Source organism: Ixodes scapularis, unplaced genomic scaffold (genome assembly GCF_016920785.2).
Source record: "Ixodes scapularis isolate PalLabHiFi unplaced genomic scaffold, ASM1692078v2 PGA_scaffold44__24_contigs__length_19508400, whole genome shotgun sequence".
Classification (NCBI taxonomy): Eukaryota; Metazoa; Arthropoda; class Arachnida; order Ixodida; family Ixodidae; genus Ixodes; species Ixodes scapularis.
Window position 1 is genome coordinate 8,801,764 of NW_024609873.1, and position 26,302 is coordinate 8,828,065.

The window sequence follows — 26,302 nt, forward strand, 5'->3', positions numbered from 1 at the left end:
GTATATTTTTCTTATGTGTGATGCTTGCAACAAGATCGTTACCAAAGCATTCGCCCTGCATTTACTTTGACTTCAAATGTTTAAATCAGAGAATCCCTGGGATCCGTGCAAGGCGTGCAAGGATCTGTGGCATTACGAGAGTTAAAAGAGCAACTAGAGTGCCCCTCGGCTTTGATCACGTGTCATGATATCGCCAGTGTCGTCTGCTTATCGAGCGAGTCAGACGACAGACAGAGCACAGAGGACAGTCAGCTGGGTAGCGAAGTTGTGTACTGTGGTCTTAATTGCGATTTTCATTTATCCAGCGCATAAGTAAAATACTGAGCGCCTTGAAGAAGTTATCCACAGCGACGCGGAGACAACAACGGCCATTTCTTCTGATCTCCAAACGTGCGTTCCGTCTCAGCGAGCGTGTGCGTGTCTGTGAGGCGTTTTGGTAGCACTAAAATAGCTTGGCCCCCGTGTGTTGTTCTGAACTTCCGCTAATGTTTGTGCGTGCAAATAAATGCCTTGCCCCTCTTTTTTTGCCGGCTGCTGTGTGGCTACGTGCAGACAGTACGGTTCGCTGACAGTCCGGACTGCATCTAACCCGCCTGAAGGCTTTGGCATGCCGCGGCCGATGAGTCCCTGTCGCAGTTCGTCGCCGAGCTGAGTGTCATACCAAAAAAGGAGGCGTAAGTGGATTTTGCAAAAGTTGCATGCGTTCCGCAAAGCAAACTTACGATGGTGTAATGACGTTGTGTGTTTTTTTTTACTTGGGTCCTGGATGTTGCATTACAGGTATGTAAGGCATTTTTCTGGTGATCATCAGCGTGCTGGAGATGTACAGGGTGTTTGAGAAAAATACAAACCGCGTTTTTCGTATCGAAAATTACAAACTACTTATCGCCGAGCGCTCAGTCTCAGCCTACATGTAGCCCTAGTGCCTGGGATAGGACTCCGAACTTTGAGAATCTACTGTTATATAAATAAAAATTACAAAGCGATTTAGGAAATAGTTTAATTGAAAATGACGGCCAACGGAGCCCGCGAATACGTGAAGATGAATAGCGTCTGCTACCGGACAAACATCAATTTCTGCATGAGAAATTTAGGAACATTGCCTAAAAGCTTTGAATGTGAAAGTTTCAACCCCATCGTTACATAAGGAACAACTGGAATTTTTAGAAATGAAAATAGTAGTCAACGGAGTTCGCGAATACAGGATGATTTTCGCCTCTTACCAATATACAAACGCCACTTCCTAATTAAAAAATGTTTGAAGTTGTTTACAGGTTTTAAACCAGATAACTATAAATTTTGGAACCTTGGCGCCTTGGCATCTAACCTCATCCGCTAGGACTGGCGACCTGGCGATTCGATGTTAATCTTTGTGGTAAGCAAAACACGGTTCAAATTTTTCTGGTTCTGGCGCCATCACGCCAAATTACGTAAACGCTGAAAGTTAGAACGTCGAAAAACCCGTGTTTATAAATAAATATATACATTTCGGCACCGAGCGCATCTCAGCTTAGCGTGGGTAAAATTATTCGAATATACGATCGCGGACAATATGAGCTGAAACAGCGCTCCGGCCGGCACACGGTACTACCTGCGCCGCCTGTCGCCATGCTCCCCACACATGGCGCACCCTGAGTCCGAGATATTTTGTCACTTGCGCCCGCTGCGCCACTGCGCTCTTCCGGCTGTCTGCAAGCGAGACGGTGGGTGCGACAGCGGGCATGTGTGTGGTAGGGCGGCGGGGGGAACAAAACATTACACTTGTCGTTCCTCTTTGGTATTGACTTTACTTTATCGCGCAAAATCCCATATAAAAAACGCTGACTGGTGAAGAAAAAATATTGAAGTGTCTTTAATTTCAACTGCGATTACCGTTTTTGAAAGTCATATCAAAATACGTTGCAGGTTGTTTTTGTTTGATTATAGGTGAATGCACAAGGTGGGACATCGTAAAATATAGGCCAAAATCTGTATGCCAGATTTAGTCCAGCTCCAATGTATTTTTTTTTCTGTTTCACTGATCACAGATGTTCAAAAAACGGTAAGCATGCAAGTTACTGAGAAGGTTTGGTAACCTTGATTAGTATGAAGCGGTTTAAATATATTACTTCTTTATTACTGGGCCTACGTGTTTGTTTCAAGCAAAACAAGTTGCTGACAAGACATCAGTTTTTTGTTTACGAATTCCTAGTCTTAATAAGGTGTGACAAACAGTCATATAGTTGTCAAGAGAAGGAGACTAGAACTTAATCGAAAGAATATTTGCACAGGACATTGTCAGACACAAAAGGTTAATAGTCGGCGTGGAAGTTCAACTGCACTATACAAGAATATCGGGATGAAGGAGGCACCCCTCAAAAAGTATGCGTGGTTAACGGCATCAAACAGGGTGTCGCAACCGTAGCATCAAGCTTTGTTCCAATTGGCAGAAGTCCAGTTCAGGGGGTCCTGAGGCGCAGTAAAACTTGCAAAATAATTTAATACCGCGTCATTCTCCCCCGACCCGCGACCACGGCTCTCATCCTGTCTGGTAAGAAATCATAGAGCTCGGCCCCGAAGTCTGGCTCAGCCCCGAAGCCACTCCCATTCGCCTCCCATTGCTTTCCACAATTTTTAGGCAGTGGCGCGGCGGAGGGGACGCCGTGACATGGCTACCTTGATGCGCCTCCAAATGTTTTCGATGATATTCAGATCGGCTCCTTTTAGGGGCCAAGGCAGCTTCGTCAGGCAGCGCTCCTCGAGGAGATACGAGCGTGACAGCGCATTTTCCACTTCGGCGCTTTCTTGAATTGCACTGAAATTCATGGTAGCTGAAGACGTGAATATTGGGCTAGCAGACGGCCGGAAGAGCGCAGTGGCGCAGTGAGCGCAAGTGAGAATTTATCTCGGCCTCAGGGCGCGCCGTGTTTAGGGAGCGATGCGACAGGCGGCGCAGGTAGTACCGTGCAGAGGCCGGAGCGCTGTTTCAGCTCATATTCTCCGCGATAGTACTTGTAAATATATCGCACACGTTTCGTGCATCTGTACTGTAATAATGATAACAGCGCACTAGCGCGACAAAGTTAGCGTGAACATGATGTTTATTTATTTATTTCATAATACCTTGAAGGCCCCATTCATACGTGGGTAAATTACTTCCAAAATGTAATTTAATTTCAATTACTGTGCTTCGAAAGTAGTTTACTATAATTACAATTACAACTACGTGAAAAGTAATGAATTACAATTACAAATTACTTTTAAAAAGTAATGCATTTACTTTACGATTAGTTATTTCTGAGAGAGACCCGACTTGGGCCATATAACTTTAAGCGAGTTGTGTAGAATGGAAAGTACTTGTTCATTCCTTACTCCAATGTTCACGTATTGTACTTTCTTTTTATGAATTTAGTTAAATTCATGATAGAGCTTGACAGTTTGGGGCAATGAAGTACTACGTTGTTATATATTTTAATAAATAATAATAAAATAGCTCACATGCTGGAAGACTCCAGATCGCTAAAAAAAATTGGGTTGACAGACTTTTGTTAGCCAGGCAAATAAAAATGTGACAACTGTTCATATTGGAATATTTTACGAGTGTTAATATAAAAGTGAAATCCACATGCGATAACACAACCGCATTCACAAACAAACTTCAAGGTATTGTAAATTATTTACATAGAGTTGAAATTATAATGCCTCAGAAATATATAAGTACCGATATCGGGGCTCCCGACTCATTGGTGACAATATTCTCAGGTGCGAGGTCAGTCTCCAAAGTGCTAATGCAAATAATATCCGAAGTAAAACCAACATGAAATAAACTTGAAAATAATACACAGATAGGCATACGCGACAGTACTGGAAGAGGGACGTAAAAAAACTGGCAAAAAGAAATAAAAATAACTTCATAGACAATTAAAATTCCCAACCTCGGCTGAAAGATGAAGCTTTGGCATGTTTACATTATTGTTTCCTTCTCGCGCCGCAGACGGCGCTACACGGAGCCGTTAAGGTAGGCTCCAGAGAGGATTGTCTCGAAGCAAGCAGTGTGAGCAACAAAACAACAAGCAATGCGACGCTATTTATGTAGTGCGTGAGTGAGTTTGTGTCTGTGTGTGAGTGTTTCACCAAGAGCTATGCCGCGTGTGCGAGCTCTGAGGCTGCGTAGCCTGGTGGAGAGGGCCGGAGTGGCCAGCACAGGCCAGGGTATCCCGGACCAGAGAAACCCCCCTTGGGCGCGACATCCGCACCTAAGGCTCGCCATAATAAAGATTATTCCTCCTCCCTATCAGAGAGGTTCCGTCGGCGCCACAAAGTTTTGCAAAAGTAATGTAATTGTGCCTGAAATTTCGCAATTACTGACGCTAGAAAGTAATTAAATTACTATTCCTTTCAGGTAAAAGAAATTATTCACAATTACAAATCACAAAGAAAAGTAATTAAATTATAGTAAATGCATTACAGTAATTGAATTACTACCCAAGTATGGCCCCATTACAGGGCATTACACAAGGGATGGGAAACTAAAAATTTTAATATAGAAACATAGTGATACAATCTCGTGAGCAGCGACACAAGGAATGTGGAATCTAAACAATGCAATATAGAAACATAGTAAAACAAATCAGTGAGCAGCATTAGCAAAAATACATATAAAAAAAAATGAAGGGGACGTTATTAACTGAGCATCGTTTGTACAGGGATCTAAATTTGCTGAAGGGCATTTTTTACCACTCCGTCGAGGCACGACACACTTGAGTGCATTTCGCTACTGGGTGATTCCACGAGAGGTCGAACTTGCAGGTCCACTCAACATTTTCATTTTTTTCTGTTTTTTGTTTTTATATGTGATGTACACGCAAATGTATCGCACGAAACGGAACTTTTTGTCTCGAAACCGCGTTTTCACTACGAGAAAGAAAAAAAAGTTTCAAGATTGCACGACGGCCCCGCTTCCACCGCGGTCTGCATTAGGTGCCAAATTTGCGGTCCTGTGGAAGGCAGGCAGAGTAGTACGTCAAAAATGTTTCCTGTTTCATGTAACACTCGAAAGTTTGTCAACTGCATGCAAATATTATGTGCTTTATAAATTAATATATATATATATATATATATATATATATATATATATATATATATATATATATATATATATATATATATCATAACTTTAGATTAGGAGCAACAAACACACTAACTTTCAGACCTTCTACCTCAATCTCTATGGTATTTACGAGTTCGAAAGCTACACATAATATAGGCAAGGGCATCGAATTTATTCCTGCAAAATATAAACTTCGGACACAAATAAAAACATTAAAAAATTATTTTGAAAAGACCTATTTCCAAAAATATACCCATAATGAAAAAACGAAAAAAAAAAAAAAAAAAAAAGCCCAGTCCCGATTTTACTAAAACTCTGGGGTAGAACTTTCCTTAGGCCAGGCAAAAAGAAAGTGCAAAAACATGTTGCATCATTTGCTCGGTACAAAAGTTGTAACCGGTCAAAGTGGCGGTTGCGAAACGTCTTGACTCCGGCGTTTTTCGTTTCTCCCCTCTATGATGTATATATATATATTTTTTATTTTCTTTCTAGGAAAAAGCAACATTTCTTTTTTCTTGCTGCAAATAAGAAAATTTATGTGTTGTAGCTTGCTGTCAGAGAAGACATCTTTTGCTTGTGGCTGTCTACGGGCACTCGTGAAAGTTAATATGCTCATGCGTGCAAGGTTCTGGTGGAAAACCAGCATATCACACTTCTCTGTTCCCATCAGTTTTGAGGCTGCCCGGGCACTTGTGAAAAACATACAAACACGAAACGATGATTCCTGTTTCGGCGCGCGCCGTAAGCGAAAGACAAGCTTCTACTGGGCAGGCAGGACTTCTTGAACTTGATCGCGCTTGGACTTCCCATGTCTCGTTTATCAGAACTGTAGATAATTTAAAAAAAGAAAAGAAAAAAAAAAAAAAAACGATGCTTCGGGTACAAGGGTACGGGACGCTTATGTTACGGCGAAGCCAAGGAGGAGGTTTAAGTTTGCCACCCGGTATACGTGGTTCGCGGTCCGTCGCTTTCGCTGTCAGGAGCTGGTAAGATATTTGAGCTCGCGTTTACCGCTGGGCAAACATACACATCCTCCTTGGCTCCGCCGTAACATAAGCACACACACACCGTACTCCTCTACCTGAGGCGTTGCTCCTTTATTTTATTCTCTACAGTTCTAATAACCGAGACTCGAGCAGTCTTCAGCCTGACTCCGGCACGAACGTTCATGCGCTTCCTTCCTTGCGTCTAAAAACAGCTGCCTAAAGATTACGGCTCGTCAACGCTTCCCCTTGAAGGCAATTTGGAGAATCCACTGAACTCTGAGCTCATTAAGGTGGATTACTGCGACATGCAGTTCATGACTTTTTTAGAATGCGCGGTGGCAGAATTGATGTCTTCACGGCAGTGATATCATCTGGACAGCTGTGTGTTTGTGCGTGTGTTTCCAGGGAAGGCACAGAGGCGGAGCTTCACTTCCCGTGAACTTTGACTCTGCCAGGTTCGGTGATGTCCTCTCGGTGGCGGGAACTGCTGTGTCCGGTTAAAATATGGCGCACTGATATTTAGTTACTTTCTCCGCTCCCGCTGGTTTGCCCGAACCCCGAGGGACGTGGGAACCGCAAAAAAGGTAGACGCTTAAAGGGGCCCTGCAATGACTTTTTTACTAATTTTTAATTTGCACCAAACCTCAGCGCACTGAACGTAGTAACTTAGTGAAACTTTTCTTTTCTCAAAATTCTCTTTATTTTAAAAGTTATAGGCAAATTAAAGCTACAAAAACAAGCAAAAAATAACCTCCCTCATGACGTCCTTGTTTGCTTGAGAGTGGCCGTGAACTAAAGGAGGAGTAGTGAGCTCATCGAGCGCTCACGGCTGCCGTACCCCTTGTCGACGGCGCGAGAGGGCGCCATTAAAGCGTGTTCTCGATATGCTGTATGTAGCAGGCAGCCAGAGCGGCTCTCATTGCATTTGCTGCGCGAATAAATACTAATTCGGCATGACACTTCATTGACCACAAACGACAGCAAAACTAATGTGGCGATGCAGGCGAGTTGGTTATGCATGTTGAAAGTAGTGAAAGCGCACAATAAAGGCGAATACGAAGACGGAGAGGCAAACAGGACGAGCGCTGACTATCAACTGAATTTTTTATTGGAAAAAATAGAAACAGCAAAATAAAACCAGGGAAAGCCACAAATACTACAAATGTGACTAGTCATCAATGACTCGGCCACCACACGTGTCAATAAAGTCCACTTCCTTTTTGTGAAGGAAAAGTGAGGGTTGGCTGATACACTTATCAGGACATTCCTTCTTTATCATGTAAGCCTCCAGTACCTCCCTCGCCACCTTTTCTTTACCTCTCCCAACGATTGTAGTGCCTTGGAAGTTGGGAATGCAGCGGCAATCTCTGCAATGTATGTGTAAATGGGCTCCTGTTGTTGAACACAGTTCCCAATTCCATTGGGCTGCGGCAAGGTTTATATAGGCCAGACCGGAAGGTGCTTGAATGAACGGTTGCGCGAGCATGCTTTATCACTGCGTTCAACAACAGGAGCCCACTTACACATACATTGCAGAGATTCAGGGACGGCGCCAAGGGGATGCGAGGGGTGGCGGGCGCCTCCCCTAAAATTTCTTCTGCCACCCCAAGATGAAGCAGCTTTATACACAAATAATTTCCTACGACGTCGGCTTGAAGACCCAGTGCAACGAGTGTCCAGACTTTAGAGCCGTTCATGCGTTTTTTTTCTTTTTCTATTAACTTCCAGCCACTGGAAGTCGTACCGCGGGTAGGGTGCCTTCATGTCTCCCTAACCGCGGGCGAGTAAGCTATCAAGCGCTTTAGAAAAAGCAGCTTCCCTTCGTGACGCCTGCTGGCTTTTCTCCGTATTCCGCTCTGTGGTGCTTATCTTCAGCGGAGACCGGAGACGTGAACGAAGGGGAGCTTAGTTAAAGTCGAGGTCACGGGGAATTCCGCACTGCCTCAGAAAGGGAAGCAAAACCTGGTTGTGAGGCTGAGCACAGGGGGCAGAGGTCCCTGCTGTGATACCCCCCCCCCCTCCCCCCCCCCCCCCCCCCCCCCGTCTTCCTCCTCGTGTCTCCGCATTTCCCTTTTCAATGAGCACACCGCATAAGCTATCTTGCATAAGCCCGTGGGCGACAGCACCTCAAAGCAACCGCCCCTCCCCCCCCCCCTCCCCCCAATTTGGTTCGCCTCCCCACTGCCCCCCCATTATGAAGATCCTGGCGCCGTCCCTGCAGAGATTGCCGCTGCATTCCCAACTTCCAAGGCACTACAATCGTTGGGAGAGGTAAAGAAAAGGTGGCGAGGGAGGTACTGGAGGCTTATATGATAAAGAAGGAATGTCCTGATAAGTGTATCAGTCAACCCTCACTTTTCCTTCACAAAAAGGAAGTGGACTTTATTGACACGTGTGGTGGCCGAGTCATTGATGACTAGTCACATTTGTAGTATTTGTGGCTTTCCCTGGTTTTATTTTGCTGTTTCTATTTTTTCCAATAAAAAATTCAGTTGATAGTCAGCGCTCGTCCTGTTTGCCTCTCCGTCTTCGTATTCGTCTTTATTGTGCGCTTTCACTACTTTCAACGACAGCAAACACGGGGTAAAGATAAGTTTAGAATGGGAGCTACTTTGCGCTGCCATACTGCGAAACTGCCAAACCGCAAGACAAAGCTTCTCGCCGAAGGCCTTCGGAACGCTCGAAGCCGGTCGGATCCTCCTTATCATGCGACCGAAGCGCCGCCGCGTACATCCGGGAGCTTTCCGAGTCGGCGCCTGATCCCACTACTCCTTTCTAGTATGCGCCGCCTTTTACACCGCTTGGTGGCGGGTATGTCGACGGGTCATTTCTTGTTTCCGTACTTTATGAACTGCGTTCGTTTCTTTTTTGGTCTAAAACACTGAATAAAAACTACTTTTATAAATAACCGAAACCGTTTCAGTTATTTATAAAAGTAGTTTTTACGCCCACTTATATTTTGTATTTCGACTAAAAAGAAGCTTTTACCGGCTGTGACCAGTAGCAAGCCCAGGACCAAAGACGTCACATTTTGTACGCTTTCGGTACCACGGGTCGCCCTCGTCGGTGGAGGAGGTTTCCGCGTTGTCCGGTTAAAATATGAGGCACTGATATTTAGTTACTCTCTCCGTGCCCGCTGGCTTGCCCGAACCCCAAGAGACGTGGAAACCGCAGAAAGGGTAGACGCTTAAATATGATTGCAGGGCCCCTTTAAATATGATTGCAGGGCCCCTTTCATCACTGCTTATACTCAGGTTCGAAAAGTATCGATTAAAAGTGTTCACGAGTTCATGAGCGGATGGGACCATTCAGACGGCGTCCACAGCGCACCAGCATGATGCTCGTTATGTTTCCGTACCTGTTCCATGATTGCTGAACCAATCAGGTCCAGGAAAAGTCCAGCGAAGTCCAGCGACTTACGCTTTTGACACTGTCTGGTTTCTCCCATCAGCTCGTGGCGTCGGCTGCGTCCGGACGTAAAGTGAAATGTAATAATATATATAAATAATATATATATATATATATATATATATATATATATTCGTGACGTTGAAAAGAAAAATATATATTTTTATTGACCCCGTAAGTCATGACGTCGTAACATGGCGCTCCGCTCCAAACAAGCCGTTGCTGGAGCCTTTGTAACAGGGGGGTAAAGGTGGGTGAGGAGGAGTGGCAAATCCCGCGCGCCGACATCCTGGGTCCCGAGTGAAAGATCGCGAAAGAGAGCGACAGAACACGAGAGAAAGAAATCAACGTTGCCAGCTGAAGGACGACAGTGGCAATGGTAATCGCGAAGACTGAAAACTCTCAGCAATATAAACAGTGATAATTGAACGTTGCAAACTAAATTTCGAGCTATTCTAAGGTTTATAAAAAACAGCATACTCATTACGCTGCATTAACTTCCCTTCTGTCAAAATCTCGAATATCTGGTAGTTGCGCGGTTTCGTATTTCCGGGCGCGGCCACCCGCGCCCGGAAATATGGAACTAAACCAGATAACCGAAGCCGGTTATCTGGTTTAGTTTAGTGTTGACGGGAGGCCGTACATCTGCGTGCTATGCAAAAAGAAAGCTTCGAAAGGAACGCGAATATCTTTCCACCGGTCAGTTCGTGGATTGTTGAAGTTCATGGCACTGCTCTGATGATATATTTCTGAAATCGAAGGCAGTTGGTAACCATGTGGGACCCCGAGGGTCTGCCTGCATGCTCCGCCGTTTGCGGCAGCCAGAATGCATGGGAAAATGGTGGACCTTTTCCTCTAGAGTAAGTATGTATGATCTCTATGCTTTGTAATAAACAAATGCATGGAGGCTCGACGTAAGGTTACAAATTGTCTCGTAATATAGTAATTATTTTCTGTAAGAATTGTGTCTTCTCTGTAATCATGAAAACTTTTTCTATAGGCTCCTTGCATTGACGTCACATCGCACACATTTGCACACCAAGTAAAAGGAGGAGAGGGAAGCTGCTTTTGTAAGAATTTTGAGTGACGGGTTAATCTTCTATAATCTTCTGGGAGGAGAATAGCGACGCCTGTGCAAATCCGGAAGGCACAAAGGAGGGTCCTGATAAGAGGGGAGCTCCTTCTCCCCCTCTTCTCTGGAGGGTATCGGAAATGACGTCATGTGCAAGGAGCCTATCGTTTCACAACGTTACTAAAACTCTCAGTTGGGAAACTCACCCTTAAAACCTGGGTGTCTGGCGTCCACCGAGACGGAGCTAAATAAGATAACAGCGCCACCCTTTAGCGACGAGTTGAAGCATGAAAGTTGCTTTACATAGCTACTGCGAGATGGCCCTGCTAGATGGCGCCACCGGCCGTTGCCCGACTCCCTACCCGACTCGACGTGCAGCCGTGCAGTTCCCGGAGTGGACGCTACATGGGGGGGAAATGGCTGCGTTGCGATAGCCATCAACTCGGTTCTCGAGTACGGATCAGAGCTACTTTCTTAAAGCAGGCTCTATGGCAGTTTCCCAACTGAGGGGTTCTAGTAACGTTAGTTTCAGTGCTCTGAAATGTTGCCAAAGCTCGTAATAAAGTGTCACAACCGGTTGTGCCTTGCCTGCAAACGGCACAGTGGCTTCACGGGTTCAGTGGTTCCCTCTGAGGGAGTACGCGACCGCCTTGAAGGGGGTTGGTGAGATTGACGAAACTTGTATTCTCGGGGTCAACTTTCTGTGCACTGCTTTGATCGACGCTCGAGGTGCGCGAACGCCTTCCCGTAAAGCACGCTTTAGAATATTTGAGAAGGTGAAAGCACCGTTAAGCCGAATTGGTAGAGGCCTTCACACGTTTTAAGCATTTCTGACAGCGCAATTGCTTAAGTGCACATCTGTGTGATCAAACGAACTGTCCGTAACAGATACAAGTTGTCGCATACGGAAACGGATTGACAAGCGTAAAACAGAAAATAAGGATTTAATCGGCGTACTTGCGCCTAGAAACAAAAAGAAAGAACGGCGGCAGCAGCGAGCGACGATGTGTCGGCGTGACAGCTGGCTGTGAGCCGAGAAAACCGCGCTCGTCTCCTTATCTGCTACACTCGGCACATGAAACGTTCGACCTAGAATGTTCGTTAGTGACCTAGAGTGAGACTGATTAGGCGAGGTCATTCTGACCTCTTTGTCTTTGACGCTCGGGGTAAGAGTAAACTTGAATCTTTTAGAGGCAGAGAGAAGCGTTCCTTTCCATGTGATGCACGCTTGGGGTCTTACTTAAAACTGAAGAATCTGTAGGATTTTTTCTCAGTGTGACTACGAAACACGCATCCATATTGCGAGCCTGAAAAACAAAGTTTGGGTTCTCGAACCGCTGATGTTAGAGTTAAAATAATTGCTCCTTCATTACAATGCGCGTCAACTGCAAAATCAAGAGGAGGGCCGGACGCTGCTTTAATATCATGTTCTAAACATGATTTTCTCGCTGTATATTTAGCAGATCTCCGTGCGTGGGAGGATTTTCGTCATCCAGTATCCCGTATCGCACGAAAATAAAATTCGTTAACGTGGTTAGTTTTCTCAGGTCTGCCATGGTTCCAAATGAATACGCTATCAAAGTCGTATCATTGTCTGAACGATTCAAACTGTTGTAGACGACATATTTTAGTCGTTTCGTGTACGTTCGTCAAGCGTTCGTCGTCTGCAACAGGCATTTTGAGGCGTCTCGATGACCGGAAGTTGCCGTCGCAAATGTTTCGGAAGCAGCCGATCCTCGGCAAACTTCTGTCGTTGCAAGTGGGAAATCTAGGCTTCCTTTATCTATTATTTTGAGACGTTTAAATTCCACGCCCGATTTTTGATCGATCGTTCTTTTGAAGCGACATCCAGTCCCATGTGTTCGCCCATTACAATGCCCCTAGCAACGGGTTGTTCGGAGCGGTGCCGTCACACTTAAGGGGGCAATTTCTGGATCCGTTTTTGAGAGCACTTCCAGAGTCCAGACGAACAGTTTTACTCACGGTAAAGTTTCAAAAATAATTTCCCACGTTAAAGTTTTTTTTTTTGTTAACGACGCACTGACAAATAAATATTTTAGTTCGGAGGTGTTGCAAAGACGTGACCACAAAATGAACAAGCAATTATGCTCATATTTTCCAGGCGTGGCGCTGCCGATGCAATGATAAGTGTATACGCATACATGTATATAATACAAAATTTTCATTGGCATTACCTTGTAACACGCACAGAGATTTTGATACACACATTTTTTTTTTTTTTTTAGTTCTAGAGTGAACAGAGTGACAGAGCACAGGCGCCCAATCTCACGCCTCGATCGATCTGACAGGGAAGACGCGTGCGGAGCCCTTCTGTCTAGGTGGTGTTGATTGAACAGGGATTAATTACTCAGTAAGTTATTTCCGAACGCAGTAACAGCAAAGACGAATTTCGTAGATGGCTGTTACGCGGACCAAGTTGGGAGTATTAAAAGAAAAAGAAAACAAAATAAGTAAATAAAAACGGTATTCGGACCTTGAAATTGCACTAATAGTATAAATATAAAGATTTTTTCTCTATCTGTTTTAGTCTGGAGTTATTTCTCAAAACGCGAGAAGAAACAAAAAGAACAAAGAGCTGTATATATATATATATATATCAGGGTGTCGAACCGGAACCGAACCGAACCGAAAACCGGAACCGAACCGGTATTTTTTCCGGAACTGAACCCGAACCCGAACCGTTATATCGTTATCGCGATGAACCCGAACCGGAACTGAACCGGAAAAAAAAAAATAACGGTTACCGGCTCATGTCAAAACGGTTCGGCCACGCGATGTTGACAATGAATGTGCTATCAATGCCATTTGTTTTTTAAGTGCCGTCAACTGACACACACCTCGCTTACATATTTTTCTTCTCCACTCAGTCTTAGGAATAAAAACGCTGCATCCATGAATCTTGACAAACACTGCATCCATGAATCTTGACATAGGAACCAGTATTGCGCTGGTCGCGGCTTGCACGGAAAAAAAAAAAAAATTAAAAAGCTGTGCAAAAAAAAAAAAAAAAAATCGCGTCACGGGATTTCATTTTTTTACAATCTCGTAAATCCTAAATGCTGCTGTTTGCTCATTTCATAACACGTTTCTAGAACGTGCGAGTTCTCGAAGCTTACTTCCATCGGAATGAGAAAAGAAAAGGCTGTGGAGTTTGATAATAATGCATCCGGTTTCGTATAGGCACTTAGAAGCTAACATATTTGTGAGACAGCGAACTCTTCTATTTTAATATTTATCCTATTACGTCCTTCTGGCGTTGCGTTCGGTGAAGTGTTTTTCATATTCCGTACCTTGTTTAATGAAAACTTCTTTAAGGGTCTAATTTGAGTTATCGAAGGCTAGTTCAAATGAAGAAAGCTGTATTTTTTCCCCACCGTTCCTTCAATTGCTTACACGCCGAGGCGGCGCGATAGTTAGCGAGTTCTACTTGTAAGTGGGTTTGTAAGGAGGTCGCGGATTTTACAGCTACTGCGTGGGACCCAATTAGATGAAGTCCGAATGCGTAAACATCGGTGAGGTAACCTTTGAGTGCACATAAAGAAACCATTCCTGGTAGAAATCCCTGAGCCTTACACTACGATGTATCCCGTTTCGTATGTGCTGATTTCAGATGTTTTATTTGTAATTTATTTTGATGTTGTAATTTGTCATTTATAATTCCCGAACCCGTTCGCGAACCAGTTCAGCGCCCCGAACCGGTTCGCGAACCGGTTCGCGGATCGAATTAATCGAACCGGAACTGAACCGGAACAAAATAAATTTACCTGAACCTGAAACGTAACCGAACTCGTATTTTTTTCGGTTCGACACACTGATATATATATATATATATATATATATATATATATGAACTGATATGTGCAGATGAATGAACCGTACTTAATCCAATGAATCAAAGAATCAAAGTTTCCAGGAACCCGCCGAAAGTTGGCTCCGCCAATTTATATATATATAGTGTATACCATTCCTTCGCCCATCATCCTACACGCGACTGAGTTCTTTATCAAAGAGACACTGACACCCCTGAACCCCGCCGCCACCCCCCCCCCCCCTTTTTTTTTCCCTAAATTTTTTAAATTCTTTTTTGTCAGGCGATTTATTACGGTGTCAGAAGACTACCCAATCAATATTTTGCTATTGAGTCACGTATATTTTTAACAAAGTAAAAAAAAAAAAAAAAAAAAAAAAACTGCTCGAAACCGAAACGGAAACTGGACAGGGAAGGAAGATGAAATATAGAGGAGGGAGTGCCAAGAATCACGTGGCTGTGCCACTTTTTTTTTTAATCAACGTGTTTGCCGGTTTTAAAAAGGCACACAAATATTTGTACAATTTCTTATATTTCTAATATTGAGCACGTGTCTCGATTACAACTTTGATTATATTTGGTGGTTTTGTCTAAACCATAGCGATCGGCACGTGACCAGGGAGAAGAAAGTGAGAGCGACTCGAATCGGCCAGTTCTCGATCGGCGGTTTTCGGGCGTAAAGAAAACGAATTTCGAGCCGCAAATTGTGTATGTACAAATAGAAACTTTGGCGAGCATAAATACCCTGTCAGTGTCGCTTTAAAGAGGATTTTTTTTTATTCTTATAGCCGTCCTAAGAACAGGCACACAATTTTTTAAATTGCAGAAAATAATACAACACTTAAAGCAGTGGAATTTACGTATTTTATTCTTATTTATTGGATCTTATCTTAGGGGAAGAAACCTCTTTTAAATATTAGACTTAGAAGAATTCCGCGCGCATTTTATTTCAGCTACCATACTTGCCGCATAATGTCAAACGCACGAACAGCTATAGATCTGTGGCAGGCAACTTTAATTTAGAACATTGCCACACAGTCGCCAAGATTGAAATAGTTTAAGAAAACATTGTAAGAGAAATATGACATTATGGCCACGAAAACAAATAACACGGTAGTGTGAGGTGGAGCAAAATCTAATTTGAACCCAAGGATGGTGAGTTCAATCACCAGCCTTATCTGCTTGGATAGCACCGTACCGGCGTGCGCTCGTGTATCACTACAGGCTGGCAGTCGCACCCCCGCACTAGCTAAATTTTTCAGCGTGCACATGTCGTCAAACGTTGACAGACAAGGGCCACGCTGCCTACGCATCTAAAGACCAATTGCTTCTTCTTTTTGCAGAGTAGTAAAGAGGATAAGTTTTCCGTTGTTCTAGGTGATAAATAACCAGTAACATACACTGTTTACAAAATGGTTTTTTTCCCCTTTTTTTTGCGGTTTGAAAGATTTTGGCGTGCACTGTTTGGCGTGCTTTTTCTTCGTTGGCTCGTCTTAAGCTAATTTGAAGTAGTCCTGTGCTTTGCACCCGCGGGGTGGCAGGGACAGGCAAAACACTCGCAAAAAACTTATCGTAATACAAATATAAGGTATGAAGTGTTTAATTACAAAAGCTTGTCACAATGTGTAAAGAAGTACGAGGACTGACTAAAAAGTCAGTAATAAGGCTGCTTCTCTTTCGTATTAGGCTGATGTTTCTTAATGTAGTATGCATGTACAGGCCTGAGCCTGTAGTTAGACCATCATGGTCTTTAAGGGAAAGCGTGTCGTGATGGTGGATGGCGAGCACGTGCTTGTGAGAGTACGGCAGAGGTACGTGACTGCATTTTGCGTTAACCTTTGATGAGTAGCAACTGCGCTGTAACATTCTTCATATAGCCTGAACCTATTGTTGCGTAAATTCTAAACAATTAAAAAAATTTGACTGCAGTGTTTGACACTGATGTCGCAAAACGTTATTTTACATTTCTTCGAATTGTTTTTTTTTAAACATTCTAACCAACGTATTGAACGCGAAGGATGCTACTTTGAAAAGGAGAAATAATCAGAGCCTGTAGAGGCACCTAATTCTAAATAAAACGTCGGTCTCGTTATTTTTCAATCGGCCCTCGTATTTAAATGCGAAATGTGAATACACGAGAGACACTTAATTTTCTCCAAATATGTTTCCAAATGCATCTGGGTCCCGTAGCTTGATATATAAGTCTTAAAATAAACGTCGTTTAAGGAAAAAAAAAAGAAGTCAATGCGTAAATAAAGAATGATGTCTATATTGTGTTACGGGAAGCATAGAAATAAATAGAAACTTTAATGATACAATTAACTTTACGTAAGCTAAGAAATACAATCGAATTAATCTTCTGTAGGAGTAAGCAATCCGTGCAGGACAAGGGACCCTTTTTTTACTCAAGTATGTAAGGAAACAAAAACGCTCCAGAAAGGCGAGGACGTCGCGTAGTTGTTTATCACTCTCCACTTGCGTTCGTCAATACATGAACTTCGTGGAGGAGCAAAATACGTGGCGGCCACAGAAGTCCAAGAAAGCTCCAACCTGAAAAGCTCTCTCACAAGCAGCAATTGGAAAGTTGGAAAGAAAGGGAAAAATAAACGGAGCCCAAAAGGAACATTAAGTGGTTTCACCACTTGGCTACCTGCCCGCCTTTTTTTTTTGTTTCGTACCATTTCTTTGTTGCATGTTGTACTGTGATCGAACCCCGGAAAGAGTCACGCTCTCGACATACAAAGCTCGCATCGCCCAGGGGGGATTGGATGCCTAGTGTTTTAGCACATAACAGCACGGTGCACGTGGAGCGAATGTTCACGCTGCAGAACCCAGGAATCCAAGCGCGAGGGCGCAAATGAGCTGGTGTGAGGCCGGTTCACACTGCCCCATTTTCTTACGTTAAGTTGGGTTGCGAAGTATTACGTTGAAGTCACCGGGACTTCTGTGCTTCGTATTAAGCGAGGCTACCAGTTCAAGGAGAAAGCATAACACGCGACATTCGAGACATGAATGTTTGGGTGACTTATACGTAACGTAACTTAACGTAAGATAATGGGGCAGTGTGAACCCGATTCTGCGGCAACGACAGAAAAAAAAAAAAAAAAAACGACAGGAAGAAGGAAAGAAGTCTCAAACACAGCTGAAATTGTATTGCCACAGAATTCATTTATATATGATTTGAACAAGAAAGGATGAAAAGGGGAAACCAGGGACAAAGAGAACATAAGGGAAAATCAGACTTCCTGGTAGTTTCGATATGGATGAGCATCGTGCCGGCATGCGATATCGAGTGATGTTATTACTGCCTGGCTGGCACTGCGCGACACAGTCGGAGGGAACAGGACATCGGCGCTTTTCTGCCTCTTTGCTGAAACGAAGTGTTTGTGGGCACTGAAGTGGAATTTGAGATTTCTTTCTTTCTTGTCGAAAACTCAATCTATTGGGCATAAGTATCATAGAAAGCCCGATATTCAAAACATGCGGGTCTTTTTTTTTTTTTTCCTTTTTTTTTTCATATTAAAAGCACGACCCCTTCTTCTGAGACATTTCAGAAGGGGGCGTGTCGCAGTGTTAGGTTGCGTTTTTAGGGGCCAAAAAGGCCACGTGTGACTGCGATTCTGGGTTTTATAGGATGCTTCGAGCGTGCAGATTGAGTTGGCGCCGTAAAAAGAGGATCGCAAAATCCACTTTAGCTACTGCCCCGAACAAGGACTTTCCGCCGTACCAGTCATTTTTATGCCAGTTCAATTTAACGAGAAAAGCAGAAAGAAACTGAAGATCGCTCGTTCGCACTAACACTATCGTGAAGTGTACGTCAAGTACCGCAGGTTAGCAGCCGTGTTGCGCTAGCAAAGGGCTTTTCTAATGCAGTGTTGCCATATGGCAAAGCAGACCAACCCTTCACGTGTATAAATATCCAAACGATTAATCTACTTTCACGTTCTAAAAAACAAGACCCAAAATTGTATTTCATTAGGTTCTGCTGAACTTTTTGAGTCTTTAAATACGATCGACAAATACGCCCCTGGATACCTATGTAGACCCCGTATTTCAAGGCTTTTTCGAAATACACGTTTTTCAAATAGTCGCATTTCAATTACTGCCCATTCCTGTCGAGCAGTGATTATATTTTAACACACCCTACCGAAAAGTTCAGTATATGTTTTCTCTATCTGGATTATCGAACTGCAATTCTATCTGGATTCTACCTGGATTTAGGGTTTTTAGAAACAATTCTTTCGTCCGCAATCCAGAAACAATTCCAGTCAGATTTCGAGTTCCATAATCCAGATAATGAAAAGTTATACTGGGCTTTTGGATATGGAAAGCATCTCTTTTTTTGTTCTGATTCACATTAGCCTCGTTTCGTTCCTCGCTTCCGCCACGTTAGGCCTAGCGAGCGGGACGCAGTACCGTAGGATGTCGGAGGAAGAGCAAGCCAAGAAGGAGGTGCGGGTGTTCGGGCGTCCGGCGCTCTCGTCCAAGGTGGCCATGTTCCAGAAGAAGGCCGAGGAGCACCAGAAGGGCCAGATGGACAACCCTTTCTCCGAGTGGGAAGGGGCATCGCACAGGGAGGCGCTGTCCAAGGACGACCCCAGGTGGGGTCACTCACTCTATGTACTGTCACCACCGTAACTGAGCCACAAAAAACCGTCCGTGGAGACTGTCTGAGGTCTTCCCCGTAGACGGTCTTGTCACGTTGGTCGTACACAAAGTCTGTTTGTAGACCTGTACCAAGTGTATACCTACGTGCAAAGCAAACATATGCTTCCAAAAATGCTCCAAGCGTGTCCGCGTACAATTCTATCTTCGTGTCTGCAGACCGTGTCTTTAGTACGCTGTACGAGCCGTGGGAGGACTGCGGCTTTGTATACGATGCCAGGAACGCTCGCCTTCAACCGGTGTGTTTATAGAGTCCTATATATAAAGCAGCACGCATCGAAAACGGTCTCGATGTGGAAACAGCTGACGTCATAGGAGTCGCGCCGTGCCACGCTGTCAGATGTCCAGGATCGCGCCAAGCAGCAGCGTGATGTCATCTGTGATGTCATCCGGTCAAAATCAAAAGACCACCTTTTTTTCTTTTTTTTTTTTAGGGGGGGGGGGGGGGGGAGGTAAACACATCCAGTCGGAGACGCGCTCCAGGCATCATATACCACCGTGCTCCCGTCTGCCAGACAGAGCCCCGGAAGAGTCCTGCAGTGGGAAAAGACTGCTGCCATCTTTGTTTACTAGCGTGTGGAACGCCTTCTGGGCATGTGCAGTAGCTCTATTTGCGGAATATCGGAAGCCGCGCATGGCGTTCATAGCCCAGTGATCCAGCATTTGTCGCCTTGGTGATAGCGCTGGAAAGGCTGTATCGCAGCCGACGCTACGATCTGATGGCACCAATATCAGAACAGCGTCAAAAGCGTACGATCACGGTGTTCGTCATGTTTACGTACGTTCTCTATCGTTGTTGAACCAATCGTAAACAGAAATGGCCCAGTGACTTGCGATTTTGACGCTGCTTTATTGGTTCCGTTAGCCCGTATGCGGAGCGCAAGTTCGTCTGCTTTTTTTGCAGGGGTTGTGGTGACGTCAGAATGACGCCGAGCTCTGATTGGCTCTGAATGAAGGACAGTGGGTAGACCTCAAAGCAAGCTGCCTTGAGGTCTGCCCACTATCTCTCAATCAGAGCCAATCAGACCTCGGCGTTCTGACATCAACAAAACCCTCGCAAAAGGAGCAGACGAAGTTACGCTCCACATAGCGTGTTCGCAGAATTTGATTAATCTGGGTGGTGTTGGTTGACTTCTGGCAGATAAAGTGGATAATTCAGCCCTACACCATTGCCATCTAGAAGCTGTTGGCTTATCCAATCTCACTTACTTTTCCAACTCCCTGCTCTCGTCGCTCGATCTCGTGCCAGAAGCCCATAAAGCATGGCTGAAATAGTGTCGACAAAGCAGGGCCTTTGGGGATTGCGCACGCGCAGTACAGAGTGCGCGAGTTTGTCTGCCAAAACGCCACTAAAAGTGCTGTCGCGATTTTTTGTTCCCTTTGATTTAAACCGGTGGCTGTTCGTGCGTCTTCCTAAGCCATTTTTTGGTCACCAACTCTCAACCGGAATGAGCTGTGCCCTGGTGCTCGAAGGCAAACATTTCATTTCGGTTACCCCTTTCTTTCCCCATAATGGCCCTATGCCTCCTTAGTTTTCCGCTCCCAAAAGGCGCACGCAGCCGGCGTTCGACGCGATGAGCCTCGAAGAGTCTATTGGTACTATGACTACGAATCCACCTGTAAGTCGACAGTACGGAGGGAGCGATGATGCGCTGGCCGGACCAACCAACTGCCTCCCTTTCATCTTATCAAAGCTGTATGCTGGGCTAGTTGGTATTGGTCTTGTGTTGCCAAAGGCATGGTAGCGCTTTTTTGGACGAGGACAAAAGAAAGAAGGACAAGACAGACACGAGCCCTTTCATCATTTGAAACCGCTTTCCCCACGTCGGTATGAACGGGAGCGTGATCATGTGGCGAAATATGGACGTATGACTGTTCCAATTTCCTCCACACTGTTCGCTTGGGGATGAACTGGGTATAATATATAGAAGGGGGAAAAAAGTCATATTTTGAATAAGAGAAATGAGATTTTTTAATTTTAAATTAGGTTTATTTGATTTGAATCAAACTTACCCGGTTACTTACCTACAGTTAGAAAAGAGTGACTTTTTTATTACGAGATGTTTTTTTTAATGACTGTCTTATATAAACATGTCCTGCCTGTTCATTTTTTGCTTCAAATACGAAATAAATGCCCGTGGGAACGGAAAGAAATACTGATAGACAAACGGAAAATAAAAATATTTTGAGTATTATTTTGGGAAAAGTGTTGGATTTAAAGCATTATAGACACATCGGTGCAATATAAATGTTTACCTAAGTATATTGGAATTTTAGATCATTGATTTTTATCCTCGCCCCTGGTATATAGACAGGCTCAGCTTAAAACGGCCCTGCGCGATACCGACGCAGGTACGGACACCCCGTGGAAGGCTCCAAGACAGAGAAGCGCGGTCAGCAGGCTGGCTCCCTGATCAGCAGCGAGATCCGCGTGCTCTGCGAGAACCTGCACGAGTTCGGCACCGCCCAGGACGACGGGACGGTGTCCATCACCTTCGGGGAACTCTTCCAGGTAAGATGGGCGTCGGCACTATGGTGTCTGGAAGGCGTCTCCGTGCTGGTATGTTTTACCGCCTTTCTCAAAAGCGGTCCGGATCGATTTCCACCTTGTGAATTAATGTCGAGAGTTGGGCGAGTTGGTATTCGTTGATCATAATGTAAAAACAGCGCAAACAAACACGGACGAAGGAGAAGAAACACGCAGACGGGACAAGCGCTGACTCGCAACTGAAACTTTATTACTTGAAAAAGGAAAAAGAAGAAAATAATATAAAAACACACACACTTTTTAGAGACGGCCTGAGGGGGGCATGTTTTCGCGCCGGAGGAAGTGCTGAACGTCAACAGAGATTCTTCGCGGACTTGAGCAAGACTGCGGGTTACGTGACTGAGTTCCTGTGGCAGGGAGTCCGGCTGAGGCTGCCAGAGAAGAAGGAAAAGGCAACACCTTCGACTGGCACCTTCATCAACTTGGGTGATGTCCAGGTTCCCTCTGAATTGGGTAAGCCTTTGGGGCTGGGTCCCAAATTCTGCTATGAACCTCGTTTGAGCCCATCCGAGTTGGTGTCCTTGGGGAAAACAGTTGCGGAAAAAGCCTTGGAAGCAGAGCGCCCACGGTGTGTTGCGGAATGCGTGGATGCACTCCTGAGCACGAGAGGAAGAGGAAGGGGGGATCCAATTGGGCCCCTGGTTGATTTCATGGTGGTACACAAGCAGAGAGTTGTGCAGTCGGACGAAGAAGGGTCCTTTGTGGTTTTGCCAGAGGGCGTGTTCAACGAGAAAGCGATTAAAGCGCTGGAGAAGAATTTTAGGGGCGTGGAAGTTCACTTGAAGAAAACCAGGGACAGGGCGAAGGAAATGTGTGAGCGCCTGGCTCTCACCCAGTTGGCGAAAAGAATAGGCAAGGCGGAGAAGCTGCACCTAAAGGTATTCTTTACCGCCAAGACCCACAAAGAAGCTTGCCTGTTTAGATCTATAGTCACTGAAAAAGAGACATGGCAACGACAGGTGTCAACTTACCTTCAAGGGAAGTTGTCGTCCCTTAGCATCCGAGACCCATTTCGGGTGTCGAACTCCGAGAAGCTTGCGGATTTCCTGAAAGTGTGTGATACCAGGGGCTGCGGTGTGTTCAGCGTGGATATGGAGTAACTTTTCTACCCTTTCCCCCACGACCGACTAATGTCTTCAGTGGAAGCGTGCATCGAGTCTGACGGGGGAACTTTCCTTCAGGAACTCAAGTGGTATAACGCTGGATAGCTTTCTGGAACTGCTGCAGTCCTACCTGCTATCGACGGTGGTAGGGTGGCGTGATCGGTGCTTTCTGCAAAAAGCGGGAGTCTGCATGTTCGAGTGTGGCTCCCATTTTAAGTGACATTTTCTTGGCGCAAGTAGACCGTGGTATAGAGAGGTCTCTATGCAACACCAAGGTTAAAAAAGTAGTCAGATACGTCGATGACTTTGTAGTGTTCCACGAGGACTGTGCCGGAGGGGGCGTGACTGGGACGTCTAAAAAATTGGGTTGTGTGTGTGTTTATACAGCCTAGAACTTGGTCTGCCTCACAGGGGCGACGAGTCTCCCAGCTGTAGATGAGAAATTTAGGCAGTGCGGTACAGCCGCTAGCCTGGGGTCTTTAACGTGCATCACGCAGTAGTGATACACGACCGCACGCCGGTACGATGCTCATCCAGATCGAAACGGGCAGGGGTGGGGCTCGAACCCAGGATCCCTGGGTTCTGCAGCGCGAGCTTTCGCTCCACGTGCTCCGAGCTGGTGTGCGCTAGACCACTCGGCCACCGATCCCCCACTGGGACGTCTGTGGATGAGGTGATGGCGGTTTTTGCGGAGTGTGGCGGAGGGCTCAGGTTTACTGTGGAGGTACCTAAAGGAGGGGTTCTCCGGTACCTTGACCTCTCCCTCCGCTCTAGCGAGGGGCACATCTGTTGGTGCTACTCTCCGCGATCTAAGAAGGGCCTTCTGGATTACAGGTCGGCTCATTCAAAACTGATTAAGAGGGGCATAGCACTCTCTTGCTTGGGTGCAGCCTTGAATAAGTCGTGCCCTCATACGCTTTCTGAGAGCTTTGGGACACAGGGGCAAAGGTTACGAGCAGCGGGGTTTCCACCGGCGTTACTGTCTGACGTTGCAAGTACATTATTGAAGTGGACTAAAGAATCCCAGGTGGATAAGCCCAGCGTAGAAAAGGAAAAGGCCCGTGGTGATCCCGTATATCCACAATATATCCCATAGTCCAAAGGAGGTCGGAAGCCGATATAACATACCGGTGGTGTTTTCAGCCGCCCTCAGACTTAAACAGGTCTGCTCTAGGATTGAAGCAAGAGCGGAAGGGCACCCAAAACGAGTGTACAGAAAGAAACATGCGGAACCGTTCGGTGAGATGCTGTGAGGGGGTTGTTTATAAGATCCCCCTCTCGCGTAATAAGTGTTACGTCGGGCAGACAGGACGTTGTTTAAACGGTCGGCTTAGAGAGCATAACTACTCCCTTAGTGCCACGGTTGGAGGGCACCTCTCGTTGCACTGCAACGTATGCAAGTGTAAACCATCCTTCCCTGACACTGCAGTATTAGGACGAAACAAAGATAGATTGGCGAGAGAAGTGCTCGAGTCCTTTCACATTGTCACTCTGGGGGATCGGTGTGTGAGTGAGGCCTCATTAACGCTTTCACAAAAAGAATTTGAATTTATGCGCGAGAGGGTGAAAGTTGGCCACGCGGTGATGTGATGGTGCTGATAGGGGAAGGGGCTGACACGTACATGTCTGAGTGAGTGTACTGATTTGGGGTCTTCCTGGTGTGTGTGTTTTTATATTATTTGCTTCTTTTTCCTTTTCCAAGCAATAAAGTTTCAGTTGCGAGTCAGCGCTTGTCCCGTCTGCGTGTTTCTTCTCCTTCGTCCGTGTTTGTTTGCGCTGTTTTTACATTATGACCACCTTGTGACTTCACATACAGGCTCGTTCGAATTACCCGCACCTCCTGCACCGGTGCAGAAAATTGTGGGGCAGCGCACTTCCGGTATGAGTATTGAGAGATACGACCGGGAGTGCACCGCCCTATACGCTCTTCTGAACTTGTGCAGGAAGTGCGGGGCATGTTGCCGCCGGCAGCGATCCTGGCGGTGTCCTCAGCAGTGGTGGCTAATGTGGCAGACGCCCGTTCTCAACTTGACAGTGTGCGAAAGTTTCGGCAGCCGCAGGAGTAGGGTCCCCGCGACAACAGTGGCACTCGCGTTCGCTCGTACTTTGCTGCAGGGACTGATATATGTGCCGAAAAACTGAGAGAGAGAGAAAGGGAGAGAGAGAGAGAGAGAGAGAGGAGGAGACGAGGAGACGAGAATGCGCGGGGACGCCGAGCTCTGGTTGGAACGATTATAGTGGGTGTGCGATGCTATGCGGAGCGCAAGTTCGTCTGCTTCTTTTGCAGGGGTTATGGTGACGTCAGAACACCGAACTCTGATTGGTTCTGAATGAAGGATAGTGGGTAGACCTCAAGGCAGCTTGCTGTGAGGTGTATACCCACTATCCTTCATTCAAAGCCAATCAGAAATCGTCGTCGTTCTGATGTCACTGGAACCCCTGTGCAAAAAGCAGACGACTTGCTCTCCGCATAGCTGTCTTTTGCCTTCACTGCACTCGTCGAACGCGCAACGCCGACGTCCGGCGTTTTGGTTCTCGCATCCTAACGGGTTCGAGGAGTGCAGTGAAGACAAAATGCGGCTATACTTCGTTTCACCGTGTGTACGGTGGAGCACAGGAGGTAGGACTGTAAACGCACCATTTGAAGACGCGTTCTATAGGAAGTGTAGCTCAAAATTAACGTTTTGATTCAATTTGCGCTTATGCGTACGAGAGAAGCGATTCCACAGCGAGCCGCTTTCGGGGTTGTCGCGCAGCTGTACCAGTCCATCTCTAACAAGGTGGTGGGCATCCTGCTACGCGCTCGCAAGCACGGCCTGGTCGACTTCAAAGGTGAGATGCTGTTCCAGCGGAGGGACGACGACGTGGTCATCACCCTCGTCAAGCCCCTGCACGAGCTCTACCAGGAGATGGGCTACGACAAGCAGGCGTACGAGCGCCAGGAGGCACAGGCCAGGGAAGCCCAGGCCCGAGAAGCCAAGAAGAAGGCCTAGGCACTGCAGCGGAATCGTCGAATTCTTGGCTTTCGGCCTACAGTCTAAAAAGAAGTCTGTGAGTTCACTTGACTGCTGAACACGTTAGCGGTCAATCACGGCAAACAATACGAGGGTCCCGGCAAATGACGAAGAGACTATCTGTTTGTTCTACAAAAAAGTGAACTCACGTTTTTCTTTTAGAGTGCGCGTATTTGAATTCGCTTCGGTTACAAAGTGGCAGCTACTTCCTCCAAGCGACGGAAGGCAAAAGGAGAGCAGTCCTCGCACGCTATTTGTGTCGTGGCGCCAGTCTCGCACCTAATTTCAACGAGAGCGCGTTCGAGTGACACCGTCATTGGATGGTCTCTTGTGTTTTGAGCAAGCCCGTTCTATAAACCTTTTTCGCGAGGTCGCCGCCATCTTAAATCGTTGTCACTTCCAGTCTGGGGGAAAACACTGTTTTGCCGTCGCCACGCTAATAGAAGACATTTAGGATATAAGCGTAACCGTCACACGTTCTCGTTTTGCTTCCTTTCTATTAGTTTACTATTTATAGATTGAAACGTTTTATTATTTTGTTTGTCGCCCACACCGGATACGCCTATTAGGTGGCTGGAAACAAGAGTA

At 45.7% G+C, this 26,302-nt stretch overlaps 1 protein-coding gene across 2 annotated transcripts; it reads left to right on the top strand.

The window, feature by feature from the left end:
- The first annotated feature begins 195 nt into the window (after positions 1-195).
- On the top strand, positions 196-25,751 carry LOC8028204 (actin-binding Rho-activating protein). 2 transcript variants are annotated; one of them, XM_029990243.4, is made up of 5 exons: positions 376-390; positions 557-674; positions 18,778-18,985; positions 21,402-21,561; positions 25,457-25,751. In XM_029990243.4, the coding sequence occupies exons 3-5, from the start codon at positions 18,807-18,809 to the stop codon at positions 25,691-25,693; spliced, it is 576 nt and encodes a 191-aa protein (XP_029846103.2). In that variant the 5' UTR covers positions 376-390; positions 557-674; positions 18,778-18,806; the 3' UTR covers positions 25,694-25,751. The 2 variants fall into 2 exon arrangements, with proteins under 2 accessions (XP_029846102.2, XP_029846103.2); XM_029990242.4 differs by lacking the exon at positions 557-674 and having other exon boundaries at positions 196-390.
- The last annotated feature ends 551 nt before the right edge of the window (positions 25,752-26,302 follow it).